The sequence below is a fragment of the Vitis riparia genome, chromosome 18, assembly GCF_004353265.1.
Source record: "Vitis riparia cultivar Riparia Gloire de Montpellier isolate 1030 chromosome 18, EGFV_Vit.rip_1.0, whole genome shotgun sequence".
In the NCBI taxonomy this organism is placed as follows: domain Eukaryota; kingdom Viridiplantae; phylum Streptophyta; class Magnoliopsida; order Vitales; family Vitaceae; genus Vitis; species Vitis riparia.
The window spans coordinates 1,711,280-1,735,500 of NC_048448.1; the positions used below are offsets into that span (position 1 = coordinate 1,711,280).

Below are 24,221 nucleotides of genomic sequence, written 5' to 3' on the forward strand. Positions count from 1 at the left end.
ATTTTAAAATGTATAAAATTTTAATTAATTTTAATTCATTTGATAGTTTTCACATGATAACAAAATGTGATAAAAACATTTTTCTTTAATAATTTTTTTCTCTCCTTGATACTTTTTGAGAGTCAAACATAACTTTAACATTTCATTGTCCCGAATGATTGTTCTCCTATCTCCTATACTTGCAAGAAATCCACATAAATAATCTCCAAAGTAGCATCATTAAGTGGTTTTAAAAATATGTCAATCTTCTTTTATTTATGTTTTTTTCCTCATTTTTTAATTCTATTTAGGGTGTAAATTTAGTAATAAAAGATATTTCGATTTAAATTATATTAATTTAAAGTTTATTTCTTACATTGAGCTTTGCACCTACGACCCAAATTAATTATAATTTATCTTTTATATTGTAATATTCCAAATTCTAAAAAATATTACAATAAATATATTTTAAAGTTGTGAAAAATCATAAAATTTAGATTAAATAATATTATTTTATATTTAAGAAATTGAGAAATTATAAATATTATTAGAGTCGATTTTGATCTTATGTAATTCTGAACAAGTATTTTGAGTGACACTAATAATCCTATAGGATATCAATTAGGAAAGGGAAAAAGATCCTATTGATACATATGTAATAGGGTTTTCAAAATTACGAAAACATGTTTTTAAATATCAAAGGCTTGGCTAAAACAGATAATATCTAAATCAAATGAAATAATAATTATAATTATTCTTCCCACCTTTGTATTAGAAAAAAAGGAACCTCTCAACCTATTTTTATTATATTTTTTAAATAATAATTATAAATTAAAAGTCTTAGGTGGTGTTTATTTTTTGACTGAATAAAAAAAACCAAAATATTGAACTTTTTCTATTCAATTGAAAGTAACTCAGTGACATCAACCAACATAATTAAATTAAATTTATTGGTAACAAGTTTACTTTATTATATTGGTTAATATCGAAAAATATATTTTTAATTAAAGTTTTTTCTATTTAGCCAAAAAATAAACACCACCATCTTACTAGAACAAATTCAATTTTCCACTAACAAAAGTAACAGAGTATACCAGAATACCCTTGTTTTTTTCATAATGGTTAAAGGAAACAGCCAACTGATCGAGGCTTTTGTTACACGCCCGGTTCCAATGAGAAGCCAGAGTCAGAAGGCAATCATATCAGACCATTGCACAAGTGGCGCACCATAGTGTGGATCCGAGAAGTAACGTGGAAAGTCGCTAGTGGTCGATGGAATCTATGCCCTTGCCTCGTGTGGACCCCTACAACTCCACCCTTTATTCATACTCCCTATTCCAGCGACCGTGGACCTGCAAAAACAATCGAGCAGAGAGATGGGGAGACGAGGCCACTCTGCTCTGCTTTCAATATTGTTATCATTAGTATTATTCTCTGTGTTCGTACCTGAATCGATCGTCCATGCAGTATCGATTCCGGCGAAGTTCGATGGATTCGTGTACAACTACACCGGAACCGGCATAGATTCGATTATTATTGAGGCATTCTTCGACCCGGTTTGCCCCGACAGCAGGGACGCCTGGCCGCCTCTGAAGCGCGCTATCGCTTACTATGCTCCTCGCGTTTCGCTCATCGTTCACCCTTTTGCTTTGCCGTGAGTGATTCTCTCTCTGGATTTGGTGTCCTGAGAAAAACGAGTTTTCTCTGTTTTCTCGGCAACCAAACATGGGTTTCCCTTTTTGCTTGCTTCTTGTGGCTTTGGTGATGTTTGTGCTGGGTTTGTTGTATTGAGGTTGCTTTACCGTAACATAATTCTCACTCTTTCCTCATTTTTACGGAGAATCTGAGAACCGATATCTCATTTTTTGGAAATTCAAATTTTTTTTAATTATTTCTTTGAATTTCAGTCTAATTTGATTGGAAAAAACATCTAACAACCTCCTCCTCCCAAGTGTTTATATCAATTCCATCTTATTACAATCAAATACCTAAATTTAATAATTTATGGTTGATTGCACCCAAAACTGGGGGCTGTCCTAATCCGAATTCACCCATTTTCTTCTGCAACTAGGGTATGAATTTAAAATCATTTGACTGAGCTGAGTAGTGAAAGACTCTGGGTGTGTGATGATTTCTTTTTTTTTTTTTTGAATTTTAAAAATGATTTATTGGTCTTCGTTCTGAAAATTGCAGCTACCATGACAATGCTTTTGCCACTTCTCGAGCTCTGCACATCGTCAATAAGCTGAACAGTTCTGCTACATACCATTTGTTGGAGATGCTCTTCAAGCATCAGGTTAGAAAATTCAGTACTAACGTTACATCCTTCACAAGTCGGAGAGGAGTTTAATTGCATTTTGTAAAAATAAAATAAAATAATTTACATTAATATTACCTTGTGGACTCCATTTTTGGCTTTCCATCATGGTAGTTCTTTTACTTGCGAAAATCTTCTATTTAGGTGAGAAGACCCTTTCATAAAAATATACTTGCCATCAAACTATGAGTCTGTTTGATAAAGTTTTGTAAAACAGTTTCCAAGAACTATTCTTAAAAATAGTTTTCAGTTGTTTTTGAAAACAATATTTTGTTTGGGATCCAAAAATCAAAAATAGTTTTTTCAGCATACTTTACAAAGCACCTGAGAACAGCTGATTTTTTGCTCTAAAAACGTGTTTTTCAAATAGTCTCGAAAAATCATTTTCAGTACAAAATTTACCAAAGTATTTTTGACATTAGAAAACTGTTTTCAAGAACAGTTTGAGCTGACCATATGTTTCAATTGTTATTTGAGGTGAATGTAAATTATAACTGAAATGGATGTCATTGACAGGAAATATTTTACAACCAAAAAACCGTAAACATGTCTAGGGCCGCAATTGTGGATTGCATTGTGAAGTTTGTGTCAAAAGCTGTTGGGGAGTCCCTTTTTTCTGCAATCAAATCTGGGTTCAGTGACCGGCAAACTGATCTCACAACAAGGGTTTCCTTCAAGGTAAGAATGGACATTGCTCAAGGCAATGGCAGACACCACACGACATGGAATTAGTCTATTCTTTAGTTTAATTTTCGGTTTTTTTTTTTTCTCACAGTATGGCTGTTCGAGAGGGGTCCTGGGCACACCTTACTTCTTTGTTAATGGATTTCCATTGCCAGATCCTGGCTCTGCTATCAACTACAGCAAATGGAGAAGCATTCTTGATCCATTGGTCAGTGATAGCGTCAAGAGGGAAACTCTGCATTTCTTTCTATGAAAGATTTAAGGCATTCCTGATCGATTTCCAATAAACCGTAAGGCTACTTTGGATAACTATGTAGTTTGATAATGTGCTGGGGATTTCTGCATAAGCAAAGCTTGAATTACAATGTGGTTTGATATATGATGCAAAGGAATGAATGGTAAAAATCCACGATGTCTAGTTGTAAGTTTGAAAATTTTCTAAATTTTAATCAAATTAAAGCTACATGTGAAAGTAACAAAAAATTTCTCGTCAAAAGGTTAATGATTAACTTCTTGATAGAGAAGTTAGAATTCTGAAGATACAGCCCATTAGCTATTTTAATTCGTGTCGAATTTGTTTATCAAGACATTTACCTCACTTCAAAATTAATCAAGGTGGGTCGAGAATTCTTGACCCACACAAAACAAACATGCGGGGGAGCTCGAGTTTCCAAACAAAAGGCCAAAAAAGGGAATCTTCTAATAGATAAAATTATTATTTCAAACTCATAAATTATAAACTAGAGGTTAGGATTCCTACTGTTTTCGTGGGTCATCTAAGAACAAAACGCCAAAAAATGATATCCATTAAATAATTTATAAATCATGAACTACGAGGTGAAAAGTTGAAGCTCTATTTCGTAATTGTTTTGAAGAATAGTTTGTTGTTCTCTATCGCTGAAGAAATACATTTGATGATAGACAAGATGTTTTCCTAAAATATTTTTTAATTATTTTTAGTTGTTTTCTTATTAATATTTTAAAAAATAATTATATAAATATATAAAACGATTAAAAATAAAACATTATTGTGCTTGCTAAGTACATGGGGTTTTCTAAGGGGAAGAAGCTAAGAAGAAAGAGAGAAAAAGTTTTCTGAGAGTTTTGAGGGAAAGAGTATTGGTTGAACTGCAGTAGGAAGCTAAGAACAGAGTAGCCCGGTAGTTGCTGTAGTTGGAGAAGAAGCTTTCAGGTATGGCTATCACTCTTTTACATCTCTTGTGGATATTTGAATACCCATTGATCTGTTTGGGGTGGATAATGGAGGCCACCAGTCTGCTTGTTGAAGTATGACCCTGCATTTGAGTTTGCCATCGTCCATTTTAACTTGCTCTGATCCTACTGTGATTATGAAACGCTTGAGAATCATGAGGGTGGTTGCATTTGATATGGTTTACCCACCTGCTCAAAAGATTCATGGATGATTCATGAAATGGATTTTCTGAGATTTTTCTTTATTTATTCGTCTTCTTTCACGCCCTGTTTCTTTGCTTCCCCTGTTTCTTGATATCCGTCCATGGTACGCATCCATTTTCTCATTCTTGCTTGAAGGAGATCCTAGAAAATCTGGAGTAGTTGTCATGGCAGCAAAGCTCACTTCACCAGCATCCCCATACCCGTCGTTCGTCTATCCACCTCTCTCTCTAGGTCGTCATACCCATTTCCTCACTCAAGCTTGCAAGGATCAAGCATCCTCCACTACACCCATCCTCCTCTCATTCATTCTCCATCTCACTCCCTCGCTTACATGGAGTCTCACGGGTGCATGCCATCCTTCACTCCTTCACATACCCATTAAAACCACTCACCCAAGCCCCCATATCCATTCAACTCATACCTATCCTTCATGCTACTCATAACCACATTCCATCCGGACATTTCACATCCGGAATTCTTCATCGCCCATTCCACCCGGACATATCACATTCGGAATTCCTCCCTCCGTCGCCATTCCACCCGGACATCTCACATCCGGAATTCTTCATCACCCATTCCACCCAGACATTTCACATCCGGAATTCTTCATCGCCCATTCTACCCGGACATTTCACATCCAGAATTCCTCCATCTGCCTCCATTCCACCCGGACATCTCACATCCGGAATTCTTCATCGCCCATTCTACTCGGACATTTCACATCCGGAATTCCTCCATCCGCCGCCATTCCACCAAGACATTTCACATCCGGAATTCTTCATCGCCCATTCCACTCGGACATTTCATATCCGGAATTCCTCCCTCCGCCGACATTCCACCCGGCACATCCGGAATTCTCCTCCGTCGTCATTCCACTCGGATATCTCACATCCGGAATTCTATCCGGCCGACATTCCACTCGGACATCTCACATCCGGAATTCTATCCGGCCGACGTTCCACCTTCTCTGGATATCTCACATCCGGAATCCTATTTTGTAAATTATTTTAAACCCTGGTATTCAAATAGTCCCAATTGTCTCATACTTCATCCTTAGAGTTTCTTTAGGTTCCAAAATCACATTTTTAATAAAACTTTGCTGCCACTTTCATTTCTGGCAAGCAATTTTCATATTTCCTCTGTTTTTAAAATTTTTTGAAGTAAGCAAGGAATCAAATTCCGTAATTCCGAACAATGGAGTTATCGAAATTGATTCAGGCAAGATAAAACGGGCTTTGGTGGGGGCCTGACATATGAGATTTGATTGACTTGATTATCACACATGATTGATTTATTTTGCTCTCTAACATGCATGCTATTATTCCTTAATTGTGCACTAACCTCACTTCTTGATAGCGCATTGTGGCTCGTCGCCCGGGTACGTATCTATTCCCATTCCGGTATTTCTATATGCATGTTTTGATTCTCATATGCGCATGATAGTTTCGGGTATTCATTGTTTTCCTCATCAATTGCCATAATTGCTTCATTTTATTAGTAGAGACCCATTTTTAGGGGCTTAGAGGGGTGCTACGGTCTCTACCGTACCTTCCTGATAAGTAACCTGACCCCCGAACCCGATCTGGTTTTTCACAGACCGTCTTTTCCAAAACAAGGAGTCACGCTTAGGGTTTTTCTTTCTTATTTTGTTTACCCTTTTTAAAAATAAAACAAAAATAAGTGGCGACTCCAAGTCATTTTTTTTAATCAATATAAATCAATTTTTCAAATTAAAATTGAGCTCGCCATCGAGTGGGAAACTCATTGAGCCGAAATACGGGGTCCACAATTATATATAAAAATTGTAATTAAAATATTAAAAATAAGTTAAAAATATTTCAGATAATAGTTTTAAAAAATTGTTTAGATAAATTTTTCACAATTGTTTTTTAAAACAATTTTTGAGACATACCCTAAATATCTTTCAAAGTTAAAATATATTTTTATTTGTTAATTTAAACTAGAGTTTGAATGTTTAAAAAATGTTTTAATAATTAAATAAAAAATAATAAATTTAGTGCTTGTTTAGATATAATTCGTTTTTTTCTTTTTAAGATAAAAAAGTATTACTAAATTAAAAAAGAAAAAAAAAATATATATGTTGGACATGAGGCATAAATTTAAATCATGTCTTTAGAAACTATTTTCAAAAATTTTAAAATTTGAGGTAATAAAAAGTTTTTGATTATTTTTTTAATATAAATGTCTACAAATATTTATGTTTATATAAAAGTTGTTAGTATTTTTTTTTTATTTAAAAGCAAAAAACACAAAATGTATCAAAACGAATACTCATAGTCTAACATAATTTTAAAAATAAAAATATTACAATTCTTTTATTTATTTTTTATTTTTTATTTCATCTTATTCTTATTTTAACATAAAATAATGTGGGTTGGGTTTTGGTAGGTTGGTCTAAGGATGATAATAAGGTGTATTTTTTCTAATATTCACCTAGCCTTGCTTCACCCTTAATGAAATGTATTTAAAATTTAAATAAACGAGTTAAGAATAAGTTTTAATTTTTTTTTTTAACCCTAAGATGGGTTTGAGGCGGGTTCATATATTATCTTGTCTCACCCCACCCTATCCTAATTATATATAAAATTAACTTAATTTATTTTTTATTTTTAATAATAATAAAAAATAATTTTAATAAATTAAGTTATAAAAAATATAATATTTTAATTATTTATAAAAATATATTTATTTTAATCTAATTTAAAAAATAAAAAATAAAAACTTTTCAAGAAAAAAGTTAAACAAGGTAAGAATGGTAATTATTTTGAATAAATCGAGTAGGGTTAGGATGAGGCCGACTCATCCTGAACCAGCGACGTTGTCATTCCATGCTGTTAGCCGCTTTTTCAACCTTTGTCAATCCTAATATTGTTAAGGTCATATATTTTCTAACCCAAGTGACATCCCGCACTTTGGGTTGGGCACGGGTTGGAACTTGGACCAGTCCAACCCCACCAATATGCAGCTTAGCTTAATGTGGCTCGAGGTCGGCCTAAACAAGTTTGAACTCGGCCTACAAATGGCTTCGGCACTGGATTGCAAATGGCTGGCCATTGGCTCCACCTGGCCCACATTAACTCAAAAGTCTACTCAACCCTTCTTATATGGTGATTCAATGAAACAGCGTAACTAAAACCTTGTCATATGAAAAATGAATAATAAATTGTTAGAATATGAAATAGTTTGTTATATTGTAAGTTTGAAACCAATCTTCAGACACACTCTTCACTCTTCGTATTGAAAACTTATTATTTGTTTATTCTAATCTTAATAAAAATATTTATAATTTATTCTCCGATACAGTGAAGACACGCATGGTAAAAAAAAAATGAAAATTTTCATAATTTTAATTTTTAAAAATACTCTAAAAATACCTTAAAATCATTCTAAAAATAATATGTTTTGTAGAATAATTTTTCAAACGATTGTTTTTGAAAACACTTTTATTTAAAAATATATGTATTTTTTCTGTATAATAATGCCAAAATAAATTATTTCAAATTTCTTCCTCCTTAAACTATAAAAGCTTCGAGAAGACGATACGAAAAACATATGCAACAAAATAAAATAATTGATCATTTCTTCTATTGGGTTTTTAAACTTAAAAATCCACACATATTCAAAAACTTTCTCCCCATATGTGGGGCACAAATAAATACCATCTACAGGGATTTGCACCCAACTATGTAAATATTATCTGCTCTAAATCCAAATAAAGTAACAGTTTTAAAATACGTTTACATGATTAAAATGAGTTTATACTTAAATAACATAAAAAAAACTTTGTCCTTTATTCGATGTGAGATACCACATAGAATCACTACACCAAGAAACAATTAGTAATTTACTTTTGATAACAATCTCAATAAATGCCCTTTTAATTTCTCAAATTAAATGAAGTAAGTCATATAATTTATAAATATATTATGCAGGTTTAATAACAATTAAATTATACAAATCATTGTTTTCAACATCTTTATCAACAAACTACAAAAAAATTTATTTTATTTTTAAATCAACTTTTTAAGATCCACATTTTCATTTAAAAATTATGTCTGCATTTAGCATCAACTTCTAATCAATGGCTCTAATAAGATGGATTACTAAGTTGTAGTTTGGATAAAAGAATTATAAATACAAATAAGAGGTGGGTCATGTTTCTTTTTTTACTTAATTATAAATAAGACTTAAAACTAAATAGTACTTAATAATGTTAAGTATTAAGTTATTTATTTTTATTTTTTTAATATTTTATTTATATTAAGTATTAATAAGGAAAGAAAAATCAACATGTTAGTGTTTTTATTTAGAAAAAAGTAAAATATTTTGATTTTTTTTTTCAACCAAAAAATCTACCATAAGTCATGAAAAAACAAATAATGTAAAATTTAAAAACAAATTATTTTCAATAATAATAATAAAAAAAAAACAAATACCCTTGCAATGTGTGTGTTTGATGGTGTTTTCTACTGGATTTTTTTTGTTTCATTTTTTAAGTATTTTTAAGACAATCATATATCAAGTGGATTTTTTTATAATTTCCAACACTATGATTTATTTTTAAAATTTTAATAAAATTTATCAAATGCCTATTTAAAAAAAAAAAAAAACATTTCTTAAGGCTAAAATTGCTTTTTAAATTCATTGTAAAACGGATTATTAGTTCAAGAATAAAAATATTTTTAGAATTTATTCTCCTTATAATGGCATAGTGCAAACATACTTTAAATTTATTTTTTTAAAAATAACATGTTCATAGAATATTTTTTTTTTCAAAAAATTACTTGAGTTAAAATTATCCAACAACTACTTTTTTTGAACATTTTTTTTTTGTGTTCTAACAATAATTAGATTGTTCTTTCCCTCTTTTGTTTGTTTTTTTTTTTCAAACAAATTCGGTTAAAATGATTTTAGATTTGAATGGACAAAAAGGAGCGATTATGACCAATAACTTTAAAGTTAATGATTTAGGGACTGTTTGATTATATTTTATAAAATTTGTTTTTAAAATTGTTTTTAAGTTAAATGACAGTTTATATTTTCATTTTATTTTTAAAAGTTGATAAAAAACCTCCTACTTGTTTTTAAAAATGATTCTCTATTTTTAGCTTTATTTTTAAAAATTATTACCAAGAACAACAATTAAATAGTATTAAAAAAATTTTAAAATATTTTTTTATTTTTAAAAATGGAAAAATGTTTTTACACCATGCGAACCAAACAAACTCTTATATTTTATCAAACTTGAATTTCAATTTTAATATTAAAATTTTATAATATTGACAAGGGAATTTTCATCAATGTAATGATTAGTTGAAATAAATAATTAAAATTTTGTTTGATAATGATTATAGAAATTATTTTTAATATTTGAAAATGAACTCTTTTAATAAAAATCTTCAGCCACAAGTGTTTTAAAAATCACTATCAAGATGGATGGTGCTAATTTAATTTGATTTTGTGGGCAATAAATCTAGTTTAGATATTGGAAATTATAAAAAAATATAAGAAAGAAAAATAAAAGAAAAAATAAAAAATTAAATTAAATTTAATAAATTATTTTTATTAACATAATTTGAAAATGTATAAATTTTAATCAATTATATTTATTTTCGACTTTTTGTCATATTTTTTTATAATAAATATTTTCCTTAATAACTTTTTCCTTTTAAAAGTAATTTCCTAAAATTAAGCTTAGTCTAAAGTATAAAATGATTGAGGTTCCCATTGATGAACCCATTTTTTTTTTCAAAAATATTAATTAATTTAAATGATTAACTTTAATTATGCTAATTATATTCCATTTGAATTCAACTCAACGGAAAAATATATGAATAATTAAAATGATTTAATAAATTAAATTTGAAAAGGACCTGTGACTTGTGCCCAAAGTAGCCGCGCAACCTCCAGCGAATCAAAGAGAGCCGCGGTTCAAGAAAATTGGCCGGTTCGAACCGACCGGATAAGAGCAGTCTGTTACTGTTAGGGTAGTTTCGAAGGACTATATAATGACTGCCGCACCCACATAACCGGTTTAGGGCTTAAACGAAGAAACGAAGCCAGAGAAGAGGGCTCTTCCTTCGTGGAGCATCAATCTTATCCTTACAGAAAAATATCCAATCGGAGAAGATGGATCGGTACGGGAAATCCATACCCTAGTTTTTTTAATGGAACCCTTGGTTTTTTCGTTTTCTTTTTATTTTTTTTTTAAAAAGTTTAAAATGAACCCTAGTTTGTTGTTGTTATTATTATTATTTTTTTATTTTTAAATTTTTGTGAAGTGTAGTTCTATAGCGTTCGGTTCTGATAGTAAAACCCTAGTTTTTGGTTGAGTAATTTTTTTTTCTTTTTTTTGATACTTCATTCGGTTGATTTGGGTGTTTTGGTTGATTTTAAAAATGTTTTGCGGGGGAAGCAGATGGATCGGTACCAGAGGGTGGAGAAGCCGAGAGAGGAGACGCCAATAGACGAGAATGAGATACGGATTACAAGCCAGGGAAGGATGCGCAGCTATATCACATATGCTATGAGTCTACTTCAGGTATTTCTCTATTCGTTCCCCGAGAAAATTGAGGAAAAGGAAAGAAAATGAACTATTGAATTTGTTGTGCTTTCTAAGAATTTGAACAACAATAGTTCTGTTAAAGAGCTTTTTAATAGATTTCTCGTTGTCTATCAAAGTGTATATATATATATATATATATACAAAAGAAAGAAAGAAAGAAAGAAAGAAAGAAAGAAAGTTGAGGTACGATTTATTGAGTGAAAGTATGTCTCTTTGCCTTGTTTTCCTTTTCTATGTGCTCAGCAATTAAGCAGGGCATTTATTTAGGTTAGCTAGTATCTGATGAATGCCATTGTATCTCTATTTTTTTTTTCCATTTTTGGTTATCTATTAATATGATCCTGTTTGGTGCTTCTGACTTCTAAGATTTAGTATTTCATGTTGGAATTGAATGTGAAAATGATGTGAAGGAATCATTTTTTAACAGAAAAACTGAGGAATAGAAGAGAAAATTTGAAAGCTCATCATTTCTCTGGTTCTCCTTTTTTTAAAAGAAGTAAAAATTATCCCGAGCTAAGCCTTGGACCCTGTTGGTTGGTGATCTGATATATGGAAATTTGGGGTTAAAACCTTCATATTTTTTAGTTTGTGGGAGTCTGTTTACCTAGAAATAAACATCATGATACCTGATTTCTTTGTGTGTACTGTTCAATAGAAGCTCATTTTGGGGCTAGTCAATTAGCCATTGAGTATGGATGTGTAGAACAATGTCCATGCAGTGGATCTGTGTTAATTATTTAGAAATGTATGTGTTTTTATCTTTTATTTTTTGGGTTGTTCAATCTATGGATAATTACTAACTTCTATGTTTGGATACATTTTAAATTTAAATGTGGGAGTTTGGTCAACCTACAATGCAACTACTTTTAACTGTTAGAGGCGACTTAGCAAGTGTCTAGAAAGCAAGGTGAGCACCTACTTAAAGCTTTCCTATATGTGGAAACTGGAAAGACAGGTGCTCATCCTCTAAGTACTGGTTTCAGATTTGCCTCATATCTCAAATTTATCTATTTGTTATTTATTTTTAGTTTCAAAATTTTGGCTTGGAATGTAGATCACTTGGAATGCTTTTTGTAACTCTTAGAAGTGGTGTTTTTTATTTTATTTTGGTAGGGTGGATCATCTGTTTCCCTTACTTTTTTGATATAATTCTTATAGGAAAAAGGGTCAAATGAAATTGTGTTCAAGGCGATGGGTAGAGCAATCAACAAGACAGTAACAATTGTGGAGTTAATCAAGGTTTCCCTCTTCTATACATTTCATTACATTATATATTGGACATATCAGTGGTTTGGTTATGCTGAAGACATGCCTGATGTTCTTGTAATACAGAGAAGGATCGTTGGTCTCCATCAGAATACCTCGATTGGATCCACTGATATAACTGATACATGGGAACCCTTAGAGGAAGGCCTTCTTCCGTAAGAGCACTTCAATATATCTTTTGAAAAATAATATGGTGCATTTGCAATATTTTATATGGGTGCTGGTCTTTTGCCTTATGCACACATAGCTTCTTGTGAAAATTTTGAAAATTTTCTATGATTCTTATGATAATCTGCTTTTATTTTTTATTTTTTTAATGAAGGCTGGAAACCACAAGACATGTGTCAATGATCACAATAACCCTTTCAAAGAAGGAGCTGAATACTTCCTCCATTGGGTGAGTTGGTACTAGATGTTTCTCTTGCTGTTATAACAATATTTTTACACCTTTTATGGTGCTTTATTTTCTATAGGGCTTTGTAATGACATACTGGCAAGTTGGAAATTAGAACTGTCTTATGAAATTTCTTCTAAGTGTTTGTTGTGGTATTGCTGCTTAAGCACTGGTGTCAGCTCAAGTGAATTTTAGTTTTTCGTGATCATAGCTCATGAAGTATATATCTCTCATTTGATGTTGTGCTTGATGTGTTTTCTTGCATCTTTTGCCTTGAATGATAAATTTGGTACTTTGCAGTTTTCAGAAGTATTTCTTTCTTGCTAGAGGATTGAATGATATGGGAAAACATCCATGACTTTTCAGTGCTTAAAGCTTTGCATTTACTACTTATCTTTTGACATTTTGTCTCATTCAAGTGTGTTTAATTTGTTTTATGTAAATTGAACTGTTGATGCTGGCACAAAATCTTATTTGTTTAGTAATTAATAGTAGCTATCCTGTAAAAAAGGTTAGCTTTGTTGGTCTATTAACAACTGATAGGCACAATATTAGAACGTTGCACTGGTGCTAACTCTCTACCCTCAAATATTTCTAGTGCTGCCAGCCTAACAACACCCTCACCACCACACTACCTCTAATGGGTCGTATGCCCCTTTCTTTGAGTATGGTAGCACTATTTGTACTGTCTGCCCACCATTTTTTTTCCTTAGAATCATTTCCCTCCATTCTTCTTCGCCCTCCTAATACTGTTAACTTGTACCACTATCCTGGTCATTGTTGCCGTCTTATGGCCACCATACTGTCTCATTGTGTTCATGGGTAAGGAGTTACTACTTCATTTTATATATGTCAGACTGTCAGTGGGGCTATAAGTACCTTTTTTCTGGTCTCATCGATGAAAAAGAAAGATATGGTGGATATGGAGAAAGATACCAAGGCCCTCTCTGCTTTTGGATTAACAAATGCACTTTTAAAAATGGATTTCATTTACAAAACAGACATGGAGAAAAGATAAAGATATTTTCTTTTGTAGTCTTTGAGGCCTGGCTCAAGTGGTACAGGGATGGGGAGAGTTTGTGAGGTTCGAGGTTCAAGCCCCAATGGGGAGAAAAATTTACCTATAAAAAAAGGATATTTTCTTTTGTAGCTGGAATGTTGGTTTAAAAAAGAAAGACTGTCCATTTCTTTCTTTGGAAAGTTAAGACTTTCCTCCTTTTTTTGGCTTTTTATTTGTTAGAATGTTTTTTTTTAAACCCAATGGAATGAGAATCTAGAAGCCTTAAATTGGGCTGGAAATGGTCCTGAAATAAGTTGGGATGGATTATAAATTTTTTAAAGGAATTTGATGGGTTTATGCATTCTCTAAGATAATTTGTTTGTGTTAATTATTATAGTAGTTGTGAATTCTTTTTTATTTATAGTAACTCCATGACTTCAGCTGGTGTTATTTCCCCTTTAATGACATTACCCCGCCTGTTTCTGAATTGCTAGAGATTTTATGATTGCTCATGCATTGCTACTTCCTGCAGGTACCAGCCCCCATTACCAGCTGAGCAGGTGAAGGCGTGGACAGAATTTGACTATGAAGGAGGTTGTGCAATGGTTTCATGCTCTGTGATCTTGTTTTTCTCAATTTATCCCAGTTTTAACATTTTCTCTTGTTGCAGAGGGTTCACCTAGTGGTCGAGGTAGAGGCCGTGGTGGTAGAGGGAGGGGAAGGACTAGAGGTGTATCTGGGTATGATATCTAATTGCATGCCTTCACTTTCAAAATTGATTGGTGACTCACTATGCATGAGAACCTAGTCCACTGCATGCTTTTATTTCAACACATCACAGAGGCTCCTTCTTTCTGTTGCTATGAGTTGGCCCTTCTATTGAGCACTATTGTTACCACAGTTTGTTATCATTCTCTTCTTTTCTCATGCTGGGACCACAGGCCCATCACACATTTCTAGTTGAACTTCAAAGATATTGCCATTGATCTTGCATACCAATTGGGTGTAATAGGTGACACTGATCAACAAAATAGTTGAGGAGACATTATGATTTTGTCAATGAATTTTGAACAGAAAATTTGAGGGTTGGAGTTAGTACCTATTGCTTCCATAAGACAACTTTGTGTGTACATAAAAATGTGGTTTAAATAGCATTTTAGAAAGCTTGCAAATATCATGGGTACTTTAAGTAACAGAGCTTTTAGTAATGGCAGAAACTGAGTTGACTGGGACTTTAAATGATAACAAGAGATTGTTAAATTAATGAGCTATTGGTTCTGAACATGGTAGCATACGATAATATTTTATGAAAAGGCAGTCACATTTTATTTCAGGGAATGGTTTTGTGTCTGCCGAGTATGAGGATGGTGGTTGGGATCGGAATCGTGGATATGCTAGGGGGAGGGGTCGAGGCAGAGGTCGTGGTTTCCGTGGCCGTGGAAGAGGTGGGTATAACGGCCCTCAGGTTGATGCTCAGCAGGATATGGGAGGCTACAATCAGGACCCTCCATTTCAAGGCCGCGGTAATGTTTCATTTAATTGCTTCATATATTCATCAGACTTTTTTTTTAATAGAGTTGCATTACTTTGTTGTTCCATTTAGTTTCTTTATATATATTTTCATCAGAAACAACTACAATACAGTTTCATTGGTTTGGGCAGAGTGGACCATGTATTCTTGGTTATATGCTGGGAATGGGTGTTTGATGGGGTTCCTTTCTTTTGCCATTTGCTGACTCCTTGGGCCCAACCTGATGGAGTGCCTAATATCAGTAGAAATGAAAAAATTATAAAAATAAAATAAAATTAAAAAGGAACACGAAAATCATATCTGACGTGACAGCATATACGACCAAATCTTTTGAAGGAAATAGGTGCAATAGAGAACTTATATATATAGATGCTATTGTATGTTATAAAAAATGGTGCTGTTAAGAGGATAATACCGAGTTTTAGCAAAGAAGTAATGGCCTTTGAGACTTCCTCCCCGTACAAGACTAAGAGATTGGTATGTTTTACGGTCAGGTCTCTTAGAATAAGAGGTTTGCCTTCATCCTGGCACTAATCTGTCTGTGGCATTGTAGGTCGTGGTCGTGGGAGGGGAAATCGTGGAAGGGGTCGTGGTGCTAGATCTAATGGGCCGATCCATGCAACTGCCGGAGGCGCTTAACAGTCTCCCTTGAACGCAATCCCGAGTTTCGCTTTTATGAAGTGTTGGATGCCTGCTCCATTTCTATGTTTATCATCTATGTTTCTCTACTAATATTAATTGTAGGACATATCTATGTGTAACCATTATAGGCTAATATTAGAAGTTTGAGACTGCAGCCAGTTGTGGCAACTTTTTTCATTTGTTGTTCCTTTTTTTTAAGTCTTCTACATGGTTGTAGAAGTAGGTGAGATGCTTGACTAATTGTAACTTCTATTGTTGATTGAGCAGCACATTCTTTTATTTATCTCTTTGAGAGAGTTTTTGGTTTCGAATGATTTTACCAAGTTGAGCATTAAAAGTTAACATGCATGTTAATGTGGGGCCTATTTTGACCGCGGGCAGACGCAGTTCGGTTCAGTAGAGGTGTTATGAATTATGTGGTCTGTTGTTGAATGGGTTGGAATTCTAACTGATCTGATAATATATGTATCAATATGCTTGCAGGAGGCTTTACTGTTGTCTATTGTAATGCAAAAGCCATGGGTATGTTAGGTCAAATCTTCCAATTTGGTGAAGTAAATACAAGGGCCAGTTTGATTGCGAGTTGCTTTCAGCAAGGCTTTTATTTTCTATAATGAAAACAATGAATATGTGTAAATTGTAAAAATGTTCGCATTCTAGAACCCACAAATCAGTTTTTTTTTTTTTTGGGGAAATTGTTCTATTTGTAGGAATTGGTTTTTGAGAAGGCCTTTTTTGTTTGTCAAATACTTTTGTTTAAACATTTTTTCTATTGTGTAAATGGAGAACAATTTTTTATTAATCCGCCAAACAGGTCTTCAGAAATTCTATAAATAGGGCTGCTGCTGCTGCTGCTGTTGTCATCATTGTCAATTCTATTGGTTGATTTCCTTGGATCCCTTGGTGACTGACTACCTTCTGCTTCTTTTTGTATAAATATCCTCTTGTAGAGCCGTGCAGAACCACACAGGCTGCTTAGTGCCATCACTTGCCCTCCATCGACTCTCTTTCGATATTTTCTTCTCCCTCAAAGTTCTACAGGTACTACAATGGAAATGAATGAAGATATTATCATTGTGGGTGCTGGAATAGGGGGCCTGACCACATGTTTAGGACTTCACAGGTACAACAACTGTCTGATCTCTGTGGTGATTACCATGATATTTCTAAATGGGTCGTCAGTTCATGATTAGAGACGGTGGTTTCTTTGGCTGTAAATTATTAATTAAAACTCATAATTTTGCAGGTTGGGGTTGCGGAGCTTGGTTTTGGAATCATCAGACAGCTTGAGAGTTACAGGATTTGCACTCACAACATGGAAGAATGCTTGGAGGGCATTGGATGCTGTAGGCGTCGGTGATTCCATCAGACAACAGCATATGCAAATTCAGGGGTACTGACTTTGCCACCCTTTTCTTCAGCCATGAAGAAAATCTACTTATATATCTAATTTCTTCCTTTATCTAATTTATGTTTCAAAGTTTTGTTTTTTCAATATATATTTTTTTCATTTATGGGTGTGTGTTAATTAGAATACAGCACTAGTAGTAATTGCTCACTTGGTGCTGCAGGCTCCAGGTTTTTTCTACAATTTCTGGACAGCCTACTTCAGAGATCTCATTCGGAGGCAAATGGTGAGTAAATTTAGTAAAAGTTATTGCTGGTGATACTTAAGTGCTTGTTTGACCATTATTTTTTAAAATGGTTTTCTATTTTCTAGAAAAAAAAAATCGAAAAATACAATTAAAAAATAGGGTATTTTAGATAATATTTTTTTAATTATTTTATGTTATTTTCACTTTTTTTTTTTTAGGACTTTAAAAAATAATAATGCAAACATTTAGAATGATTTAAAATAAAATATTAGACATAAAAATCATATTTAAAATATTAAAAATATTTTAGATTTTTAAGCAAACTTTTATTTTACAAAATATACTTATTTCAAAAATTATTTTTCTACTTTAAAAAGCATGCATCAAACAACCCTTAATTGTTTGTTTTTTCTCCACAGGCTCCCTGTTTGAGGACGGCAAAGTCATAAATACTAAATATTGGTCGTAGTTAGAAGTTGAATTTTAACAGTTTCGCAGGGTGTGATAGGATTTGCGAGAATCACCTAATTCTAAGTTGGAGTTTCATTTCATCTTTAATTGCAACTCCTCTTCTGGTTTTTCAATTCTAGTAAGATAGATTTGGTTGAGACTGTTGAGTCCATCATCGTCAACAATTGCCAGCAGTCACTGTCGGCTCCCACTAGTCACGGCCTACCATTGTTTACCTTTTATTTATTTATTTTTTTATGTTGATATTTTGGACAGAGGTACTGAATTATTGATTGTCCGAACCTAGTGCAGTCTTATTTGACCTTTTATATTGGAAATGGTATATCTCTGTGTTCCAAACCAGCCACAAAAATAAGTATTCCGTTACCTGCCTTGAAATTATCTTAAGAGTTGGGACATGATGCAGGGGAATCCATGAAATTCGCTGTGTAAGAAGGAAGGTGCTACTTGAAACCCTAGAGAGGGAGTTGCCTCGTGGCAGTATCAGGTATTCCTCCAAGGTGGTTTCCATCCAGGAATCAGGATACTACAAAACCGTGCACCTTGCAGATGGCTCCGTCCTGAAAACTAAGGTAAACTCATCCCGGACTGCGCATGAAATTAGACCTAATGAAAGGGGTTTTTACTTTTTAGTAGCATGTGGTTTACTATCATATAAATTACCTTGATAGTGTTTGTTGAATGTCAAAAACAGTGCTTGAAGGTTGGTTAATCACAGTTTTTAATTGTGTGGGTGTTTGGTAATATTAATAAATTGACTAAAGTGTATTTTAAGTTAAATTATTAATTTAAAATTTATTATTTATTTTTTATTTTAAGTATTAAGATGGTTTGGTAAAATTAATTTAAAATTTATTTTAAGTTATTAAATTATTGTATTTGCCTTCATTAATTATAATTAATATTTATTATCATTAATTTTAATTAATATTTATTTTTATTAATTTTAAATATTATTTTTTAATTAAATATTTATATTTAAAGTATTGTAAATATATAAGATAACTTTAAAATATTTATTATAAAGAATAAGTTATGGATATTAAATATATTCTCATGTAGATAAATAAAATAATAAATATTTAAAATTTAGAATAAATTAATTATTTTGATTTAATATTTAAAATTATGATATTAAATTATTTTATCAAATATATTTAATTTATTTAATAAGTTAAGTTATTAAATTACTTTTGAGTCATTAAAAATGATTTATCAAACAATCGTGTAGGGAATAAAACTTTCCGACTTCAAGTGGTGGTTGAAAGTTAAATAACTTAAATCTAACTTTTAAACGGCAACTTTTAAGGGTGTAAAAGTTGTACTTGCTTATTTTTAAAATATAGTGCCCAAAGCACAATTAAAGTAGAGCCTAAGCTAAAAGCAAAAATTGAAAGCTATCCATACGGACTACAGAGCTCTAGTAATCCTACTTTGTTTTTGAATTTTAAGGTGTTAATCGGCTGCGATGGAGTTAATTCACTTGTGGCGAATTGGCTGGGTCTTGACAAACCGGTTGATTCCGGGCGTTCAGCCGTTAGAGGCCTTGTGGAGTTCCCAGATGGTCATGGATTGGAGCCCAAATTCCGTCAACACTTTGGAAATGGCGTTCGCCATGGTGTTATACCGTGTGGCCCCACTACCTTGTATTGGTTTCTCACTTTTGCTCCATCTGTCCACGGTAAGCCAGTCCATCCATGGAACTCTTTTTTTTAACTCTTAGCCGCCACCCTAAACTCATAAATATTCAATTCTGATTTCGTTCTCTTTTTACTCCGTGTGTGGTTGTATACGAGCATGCAGGCGTAGACACTGAGGAAATGGATCAGAACCCAGCTAAGATGAAGGATTTTGTATTGAGTAAGCTTGGGAAAGTGCCCCAACATATAGAAAATGTGTTTGAGAAAACTGCATTGGACTGTATGTCCTGCTCTCCATTAAAGTTTAGGCTACCATGGAAAATAGCAACAGGCCATATCTACAAGGGCAATGTTTGTGTAGCAGGCGACGCGCTTCACCCGATGACACCTGATATCGGACAAGGGGGATGCTCTGCGATGGAAGATGGCGTTGTTCTGGCGAGGTGCCTTGGAGAAGTCTTACTGAGAAAACCCACCAGGGAAGATGGAGAAGGAAAAGATGAGGAATGTTACAAGAGGATCAGCGAGGGATTGGAGAAGTATGCAAAAGAGAGGAGATGGAGAAGTTTCAAGCTGATCACTACTGCATATGTGGTGGGTCTCATACAGGAGAGTGACTGGAAAGTGGTGAGATTCTTGAGAGACAAGTTTCTGTCGGGATTCTTGGCTAACCTCTTCTTGAGGATGGGTGATTTTGATTGCGGGCAACTCAGCATTTCTTAATGTTTGCTTTGGTGTACTGTATAAAAACTAGTCAGATATTGATCCATGTTGGTCCAATCAGCAATAAAAGATTACAGAAACCATATAGGCATATGTACGTGGAAATGGGAAATGGGAATGAATGTTTTGTTTCCATTCCCATTCCTCCTTAAATAAGAATGGATTGGAAGGAATAAGAATGGATTTTGAGGATTCCAAATCTTCATTGAATAAGAATGAATTTAATTATTCCAATCCTTGCATTTGGATGTATTTGGGAATTTAAGGTTGGAGTAATTATTGTTTTTTTAATTTAATGTTAAAATATTTATTTCCATTTTTAAAAAACCTTTCACACTTTGTATAGTTTTTAAAATAATTTCAATTCTTGCATTTGAACGTATTTAGGAGTGTTAGAAAAATTAGGTTAATCCAACCTATGGTAATCACTCTAGAGGGGAGGGGGTGGGGTGAAAAAGATAATGGTTTTTTTTTTACAAATTTAAACTAAGTGAATGTAAGAGACAAATATATACAAGTATATAATAAAACAATATAAATACAATTTGCATATAAAATAAAAGAGTATGGAAGAGAGAATGCAAACATAAGATTTTATAGTGGTTTGGCGCAACCCGACCTATATCCACTCTCCTCTAACTTCAATATTAAGCTTGAGGTTCCACTAATTCAAGACTTTCAAACCAAACCTTCAAGCAATACAATTGGATTATGGTTCCAATCCATTTTTTTGGACTTTTGGCTTCAAGCACCTTTTACAAACCTCAAGAGATATCTCACTTTTGAACCCCTCAAATGATACCCCACACTTGAGAATCTTCCTTTCAAAGATATACAAATAATTGATCTCACAAAATTCTAGTACAAAAACTTTAAGTTCAAATAATATAAGAAAATTAGGATTGAATGATGCACTAAATATATGGAAGTTTTAAAACAATGGTGCACTCAAAACACTCTTCCAATGCTCAAATATATTCAAGAAAGGTTTATGAAGGTTAAACTCATGAAACAATGAGGATTATAACATTTTTATAAAAGAAAAAAGCCAAACTAGCTGTTGGGGGTTCAACAAGTCGAGCTGGGGGTTGACCGATTGACTAGTCGTTAGCATTTAATACTTGACAGGTGACCGTTGGACCTCGACCGGACCTCAACTGGACCTCGATCGTATCTCAACCAATTAAGGTTCAACCTTGATCGGTTGAATAACAGTTCTACAAGAAAGAGAGTTTTTTGCACATTCAACCAGTTGAGCTGGGGGTCGACCCGGACCTCGACCGATTGAGCTGGGGATTGACCCAGACCTAGACCGGTTGAGTTGGCGGTCAACCGATTCCTCATCCGGTTTAACCGGTTGAGCTGTTTTTGGCTCAACAACCAACTTTTTCAACTTAAAACATTTTAAAACAAGTTTGAAAAACATTTGACACAATGTTTTAGTTGAAAACGTGAAATCATCTAATTTTTAAAATATTTAAAACAAAATAACTCTTAGATGATTTTGGTGCATAAGTAAAGAATGTAATGCATGAAAATCCTAGTTCACCAACAACCTTACAAAAAGATCTTATGAAGTTTGGGTTTTGAAAAACACTTTTCTTTGAGGTCTTCTTCTTCTTCATGATTTCTTTTTGACTTGATTTGTCTTTGTAATTGCCACTTTGGAAATCGTCTTGCCTAATCACACTTGAAATATAATTATTAGTTCTAAACCTTGTTTTGTTATCATTAAAACCGAGATTAATCAAACCTTGGTTTCACAAGAAGTTTAAGGTTGGAATAATTATTTTTTTTTAAATTTCAATATTAAAATATTTATTTTCATTTCTAAAAAACCTCTCACACATGGCATAGTTTTTTTTTTTTTTTTGTTGAAAAAGACTATTTTGATGTGTGATTTAAAAACAATTTTGTTTTAAAATTTTATACTATTGTTTGATATTCTTGAGAAACATTTTTTAAAAACAAAGTAAGAAGTTTAATAATTTTTAAAGATAATTTGAAACTTAAAAGTATATATATAATGACTATAAAAATTAATAAACATAATTAATGTTTTATTTTTTTTAATAAATCTTCTAATTTATAAGAATAATTTGAAATTCAAAAATTGATTAATTAATTATAGATTAAATAAAAAAATTTCAGAATAATTTTTTTTGCAATACAATGTCCTTACTTGAGTACTAAAGTTATGACATATAATGAAAATTTTGACTCATTTATACCTTAAAAATTATTTTTTTAATTCATTTAAAATAAAATAGTATTAACAATTATTGATTTTAAATTATTATTATTTATTTTTAATAAAATAAATCAATTATGCTTTGATAAGATATTAATATCCACATTTTTATAATGTGAAACTAATGTTTGGTTAATCTTGGTTTTGATGATAACAAAATAAGGTTTAGAACTAATGATTATATTTCAAGTGTGATTAAGCAATATGATTTCCAAAGTGGCAATCACAAAGACAAATCAAGTTAAAGAGAAATCATGAAGAAAAAAACCACCTCAAAGAAAAATGTTTTTCAAGACCCAAGTTTTATAAGATCTCTTTACGAGGTTGTTGGTGTACTAGGATTTTCATACATTACATTCTTTACTTATGTACCGAAATCATCCAAGAGTTATTTTGTTTTAAATATTTTTAAAATTGAATGATTTCATGTTTTCAACTAAAACTTTGTGTCAAATATTTTTCAAAATTGTTTAAAAGGTTCTAAGTTAAAAAAGTTGGTTTTTTGAGCCAAAAACGACTCAACTGATTGAACCGGATGAGGAATCGGTCGACTGCCAGCTCAACCGGTCAAAGGGTATGAACAGTAACTGGTCGATCGCCAGCTCAACCGGTCAAGGGTATAAACAGTAACCGGTCGACCCTCAGCTCAACTGATCGAGGGTGCAAAAAAATTTCTTTTTATTCCAGAACGGTTGTTCAACCGGTTGAGGTCCGGTCGAGGTTCAACGGTCACCTGCCAAGCATTAAATGCTAACGGCTAGTCAATCGGTCGACCCCCAGCTCTACTGGTAGAACCCCCAACGGCTAGTTTGGTTTTTTTTCTTCTATAAAAAGGCTCCAATCTTTATTGTTTTAAGAGTTTAACCTTCCCAAACCTTTCTTGAATATATTTGAGCCTTGAAAGAGTGTTTTTGAGTGCACCATTGTTCTAAAACTTGCATATCTTTAGTGCACCATTCAATCATAGTTTTCTTATATAATTTAAGCTTAAAGTTTTTGTACTAAGATTTTGTGAGATCATTTATTTTTAAATCTTTGAAATGAAGTTTCTTAAGTGTGTGGTATCACTTGAGGGGTTATTCAAGAGTGTGATATCTCTTGAGAAGTGTAAAGGGTGCTTGGAGCCAAAAGTCCAAGAGGGTGAATTGGAACCATAATCCATTTGTATTGCTTGAAGGCTTGGTTTGGAAACCTTAAATTAGTGGAACCTCAAGCTAGGGATTGAAGCCAGATGAGAGTGAATGTAGGCCGGGTTGCACCGAACTACTATAAAATCTTGTGTTTGCATTCTCTCTTCCCTACTCTTTTAATTTATATGCAATTGTCTTTATATTGTTTATTATATATTTGCATATAATTGTCTCTTACATTCACATAGTTTAAATTTGCAAAAAGAGACTATCATCCTATTCACCCCCCTTTAGGGTGATTACCATATGTTGAATTAACCTAATTTTTCTAACATATAATATTTGTGAAAATATAATTTATGATTTTATTATAATACTAATATTCATATTTTATTTAAAAATATTTATATTTTAATTTATTTATAATTACAAAACTTTCTTTATAATAGGACTTGAATTAAAGTTAGTTTATATCAATGTATCATATAAATAGAATTTACTTCTTTTTTATTTTTTATTTATTTTTACACAATCTAAATAAAAAAATTTTAAAAAATAATTTATCAAAAAAAGTTTTTGATTTTAAACATTTGTAA

The 24,221-nt window shown here is 32.4% G+C and overlaps 3 protein-coding genes across 3 annotated transcripts; all 3 read left to right on the top strand.

The window, feature by feature from the left end:
* The first annotated feature begins 1,317 nt into the window (after nt 1-1,317).
* Nucleotides 1,318-3,405, top strand: LOC117906252. Its single transcript, XM_034819231.1, has 4 exons — nt 1,318-1,633; nt 2,173-2,275; nt 2,813-2,974; nt 3,072-3,405. The coding sequence occupies exons 1-4, from the start codon at nt 1,356-1,358 to the stop codon at nt 3,231-3,233; spliced, it is 705 nt and encodes a 234-aa protein (XP_034675122.1). The 5' UTR covers nt 1,318-1,355; the 3' UTR covers nt 3,234-3,405.
* Nucleotides 3,406-10,448: 7,043 nt separating this feature from the next.
* LOC117906660 lies at nt 10,449-16,098 on the top strand. Its single transcript, XM_034819781.1, has 9 exons — nt 10,449-10,546; nt 10,836-10,958; nt 12,141-12,221; nt 12,315-12,403; nt 12,571-12,645; nt 14,175-14,236; nt 14,313-14,382; nt 14,978-15,165; nt 15,727-16,098. Exons 2-9 carry the CDS (start codon nt 10,836-10,838, stop codon nt 15,810-15,812), a joined length of 774 nt encoding a protein of 257 aa, XP_034675672.1. The 5' UTR covers nt 10,449-10,546; the 3' UTR covers nt 15,813-16,098.
* Nucleotides 16,099-16,204: 106 nt separating this feature from the next.
* LOC117906658 (monooxygenase 2-like) lies at nt 16,205-20,443 on the top strand. Its single transcript, XM_034819780.1, has 7 exons — nt 16,205-16,337; nt 16,766-16,938; nt 17,062-17,208; nt 17,387-17,449; nt 18,288-18,453; nt 19,334-19,562; nt 19,685-20,443. The coding sequence occupies exons 1-7, from the start codon at nt 16,230-16,232 to the stop codon at nt 20,242-20,244; spliced, it is 1,446 nt and encodes a 481-aa protein (XP_034675671.1). The 5' UTR covers nt 16,205-16,229; the 3' UTR covers nt 20,245-20,443.
* The last annotated feature ends 3,778 nt before the right edge of the window (nt 20,444-24,221 follow it).

Excerpts from the sequence above, each read along its gene's own strand:
- LOC117906658 (XM_034819780.1), top strand. The coding sequence starts at position 16,230 with ATGTGGTCTGTTGTTGAATGGGTTGGAATTCTAACTGATCTGATAATA. Across the intron at positions 18,454-19,333 it reads GCTCCGTCCTGAAAACTAAG|GTGTTAATCGGCTGCGATGG; the intron begins GTAAACTCATCC and ends TTGAATTTTAAG. Across the intron at positions 19,563-19,684 it reads TTTTGCTCCATCTGTCCACG|GCGTAGACACTGAGGAAATG; the intron begins GTAAGCCAGTCC and ends ACGAGCATGCAG.
- LOC117906660 (XM_034819781.1), top strand. The coding sequence starts at position 10,836 with ATGGATCGGTACCAGAGGGTGGAGAAGCCGAGAGAGGAGACGCCAATA. Across the intron at positions 12,646-14,174 it reads CTGAATACTTCCTCCATTGG|GTACCAGCCCCCATTACCAG; the intron begins GTGAGTTGGTAC and ends TACTTCCTGCAG. Across the intron at positions 14,237-14,312 it reads AGAATTTGACTATGAAGGAG|AGGGTTCACCTAGTGGTCGA; the intron begins GTTGTGCAATGG and ends CTCTTGTTGCAG.
- LOC117906252 (XM_034819231.1), top strand. The coding sequence starts at position 1,356 with ATGGGGAGACGAGGCCACTCTGCTCTGCTTTCAATATTGTTATCATTA. Across the intron at positions 1,634-2,172 it reads GTTCACCCTTTTGCTTTGCC|CTACCATGACAATGCTTTTG; the intron begins GTGAGTGATTCT and ends TGAAAATTGCAG. Across the intron at positions 2,276-2,812 it reads AGATGCTCTTCAAGCATCAG|GAAATATTTTACAACCAAAA; the intron begins GTTAGAAAATTC and ends TGTCATTGACAG.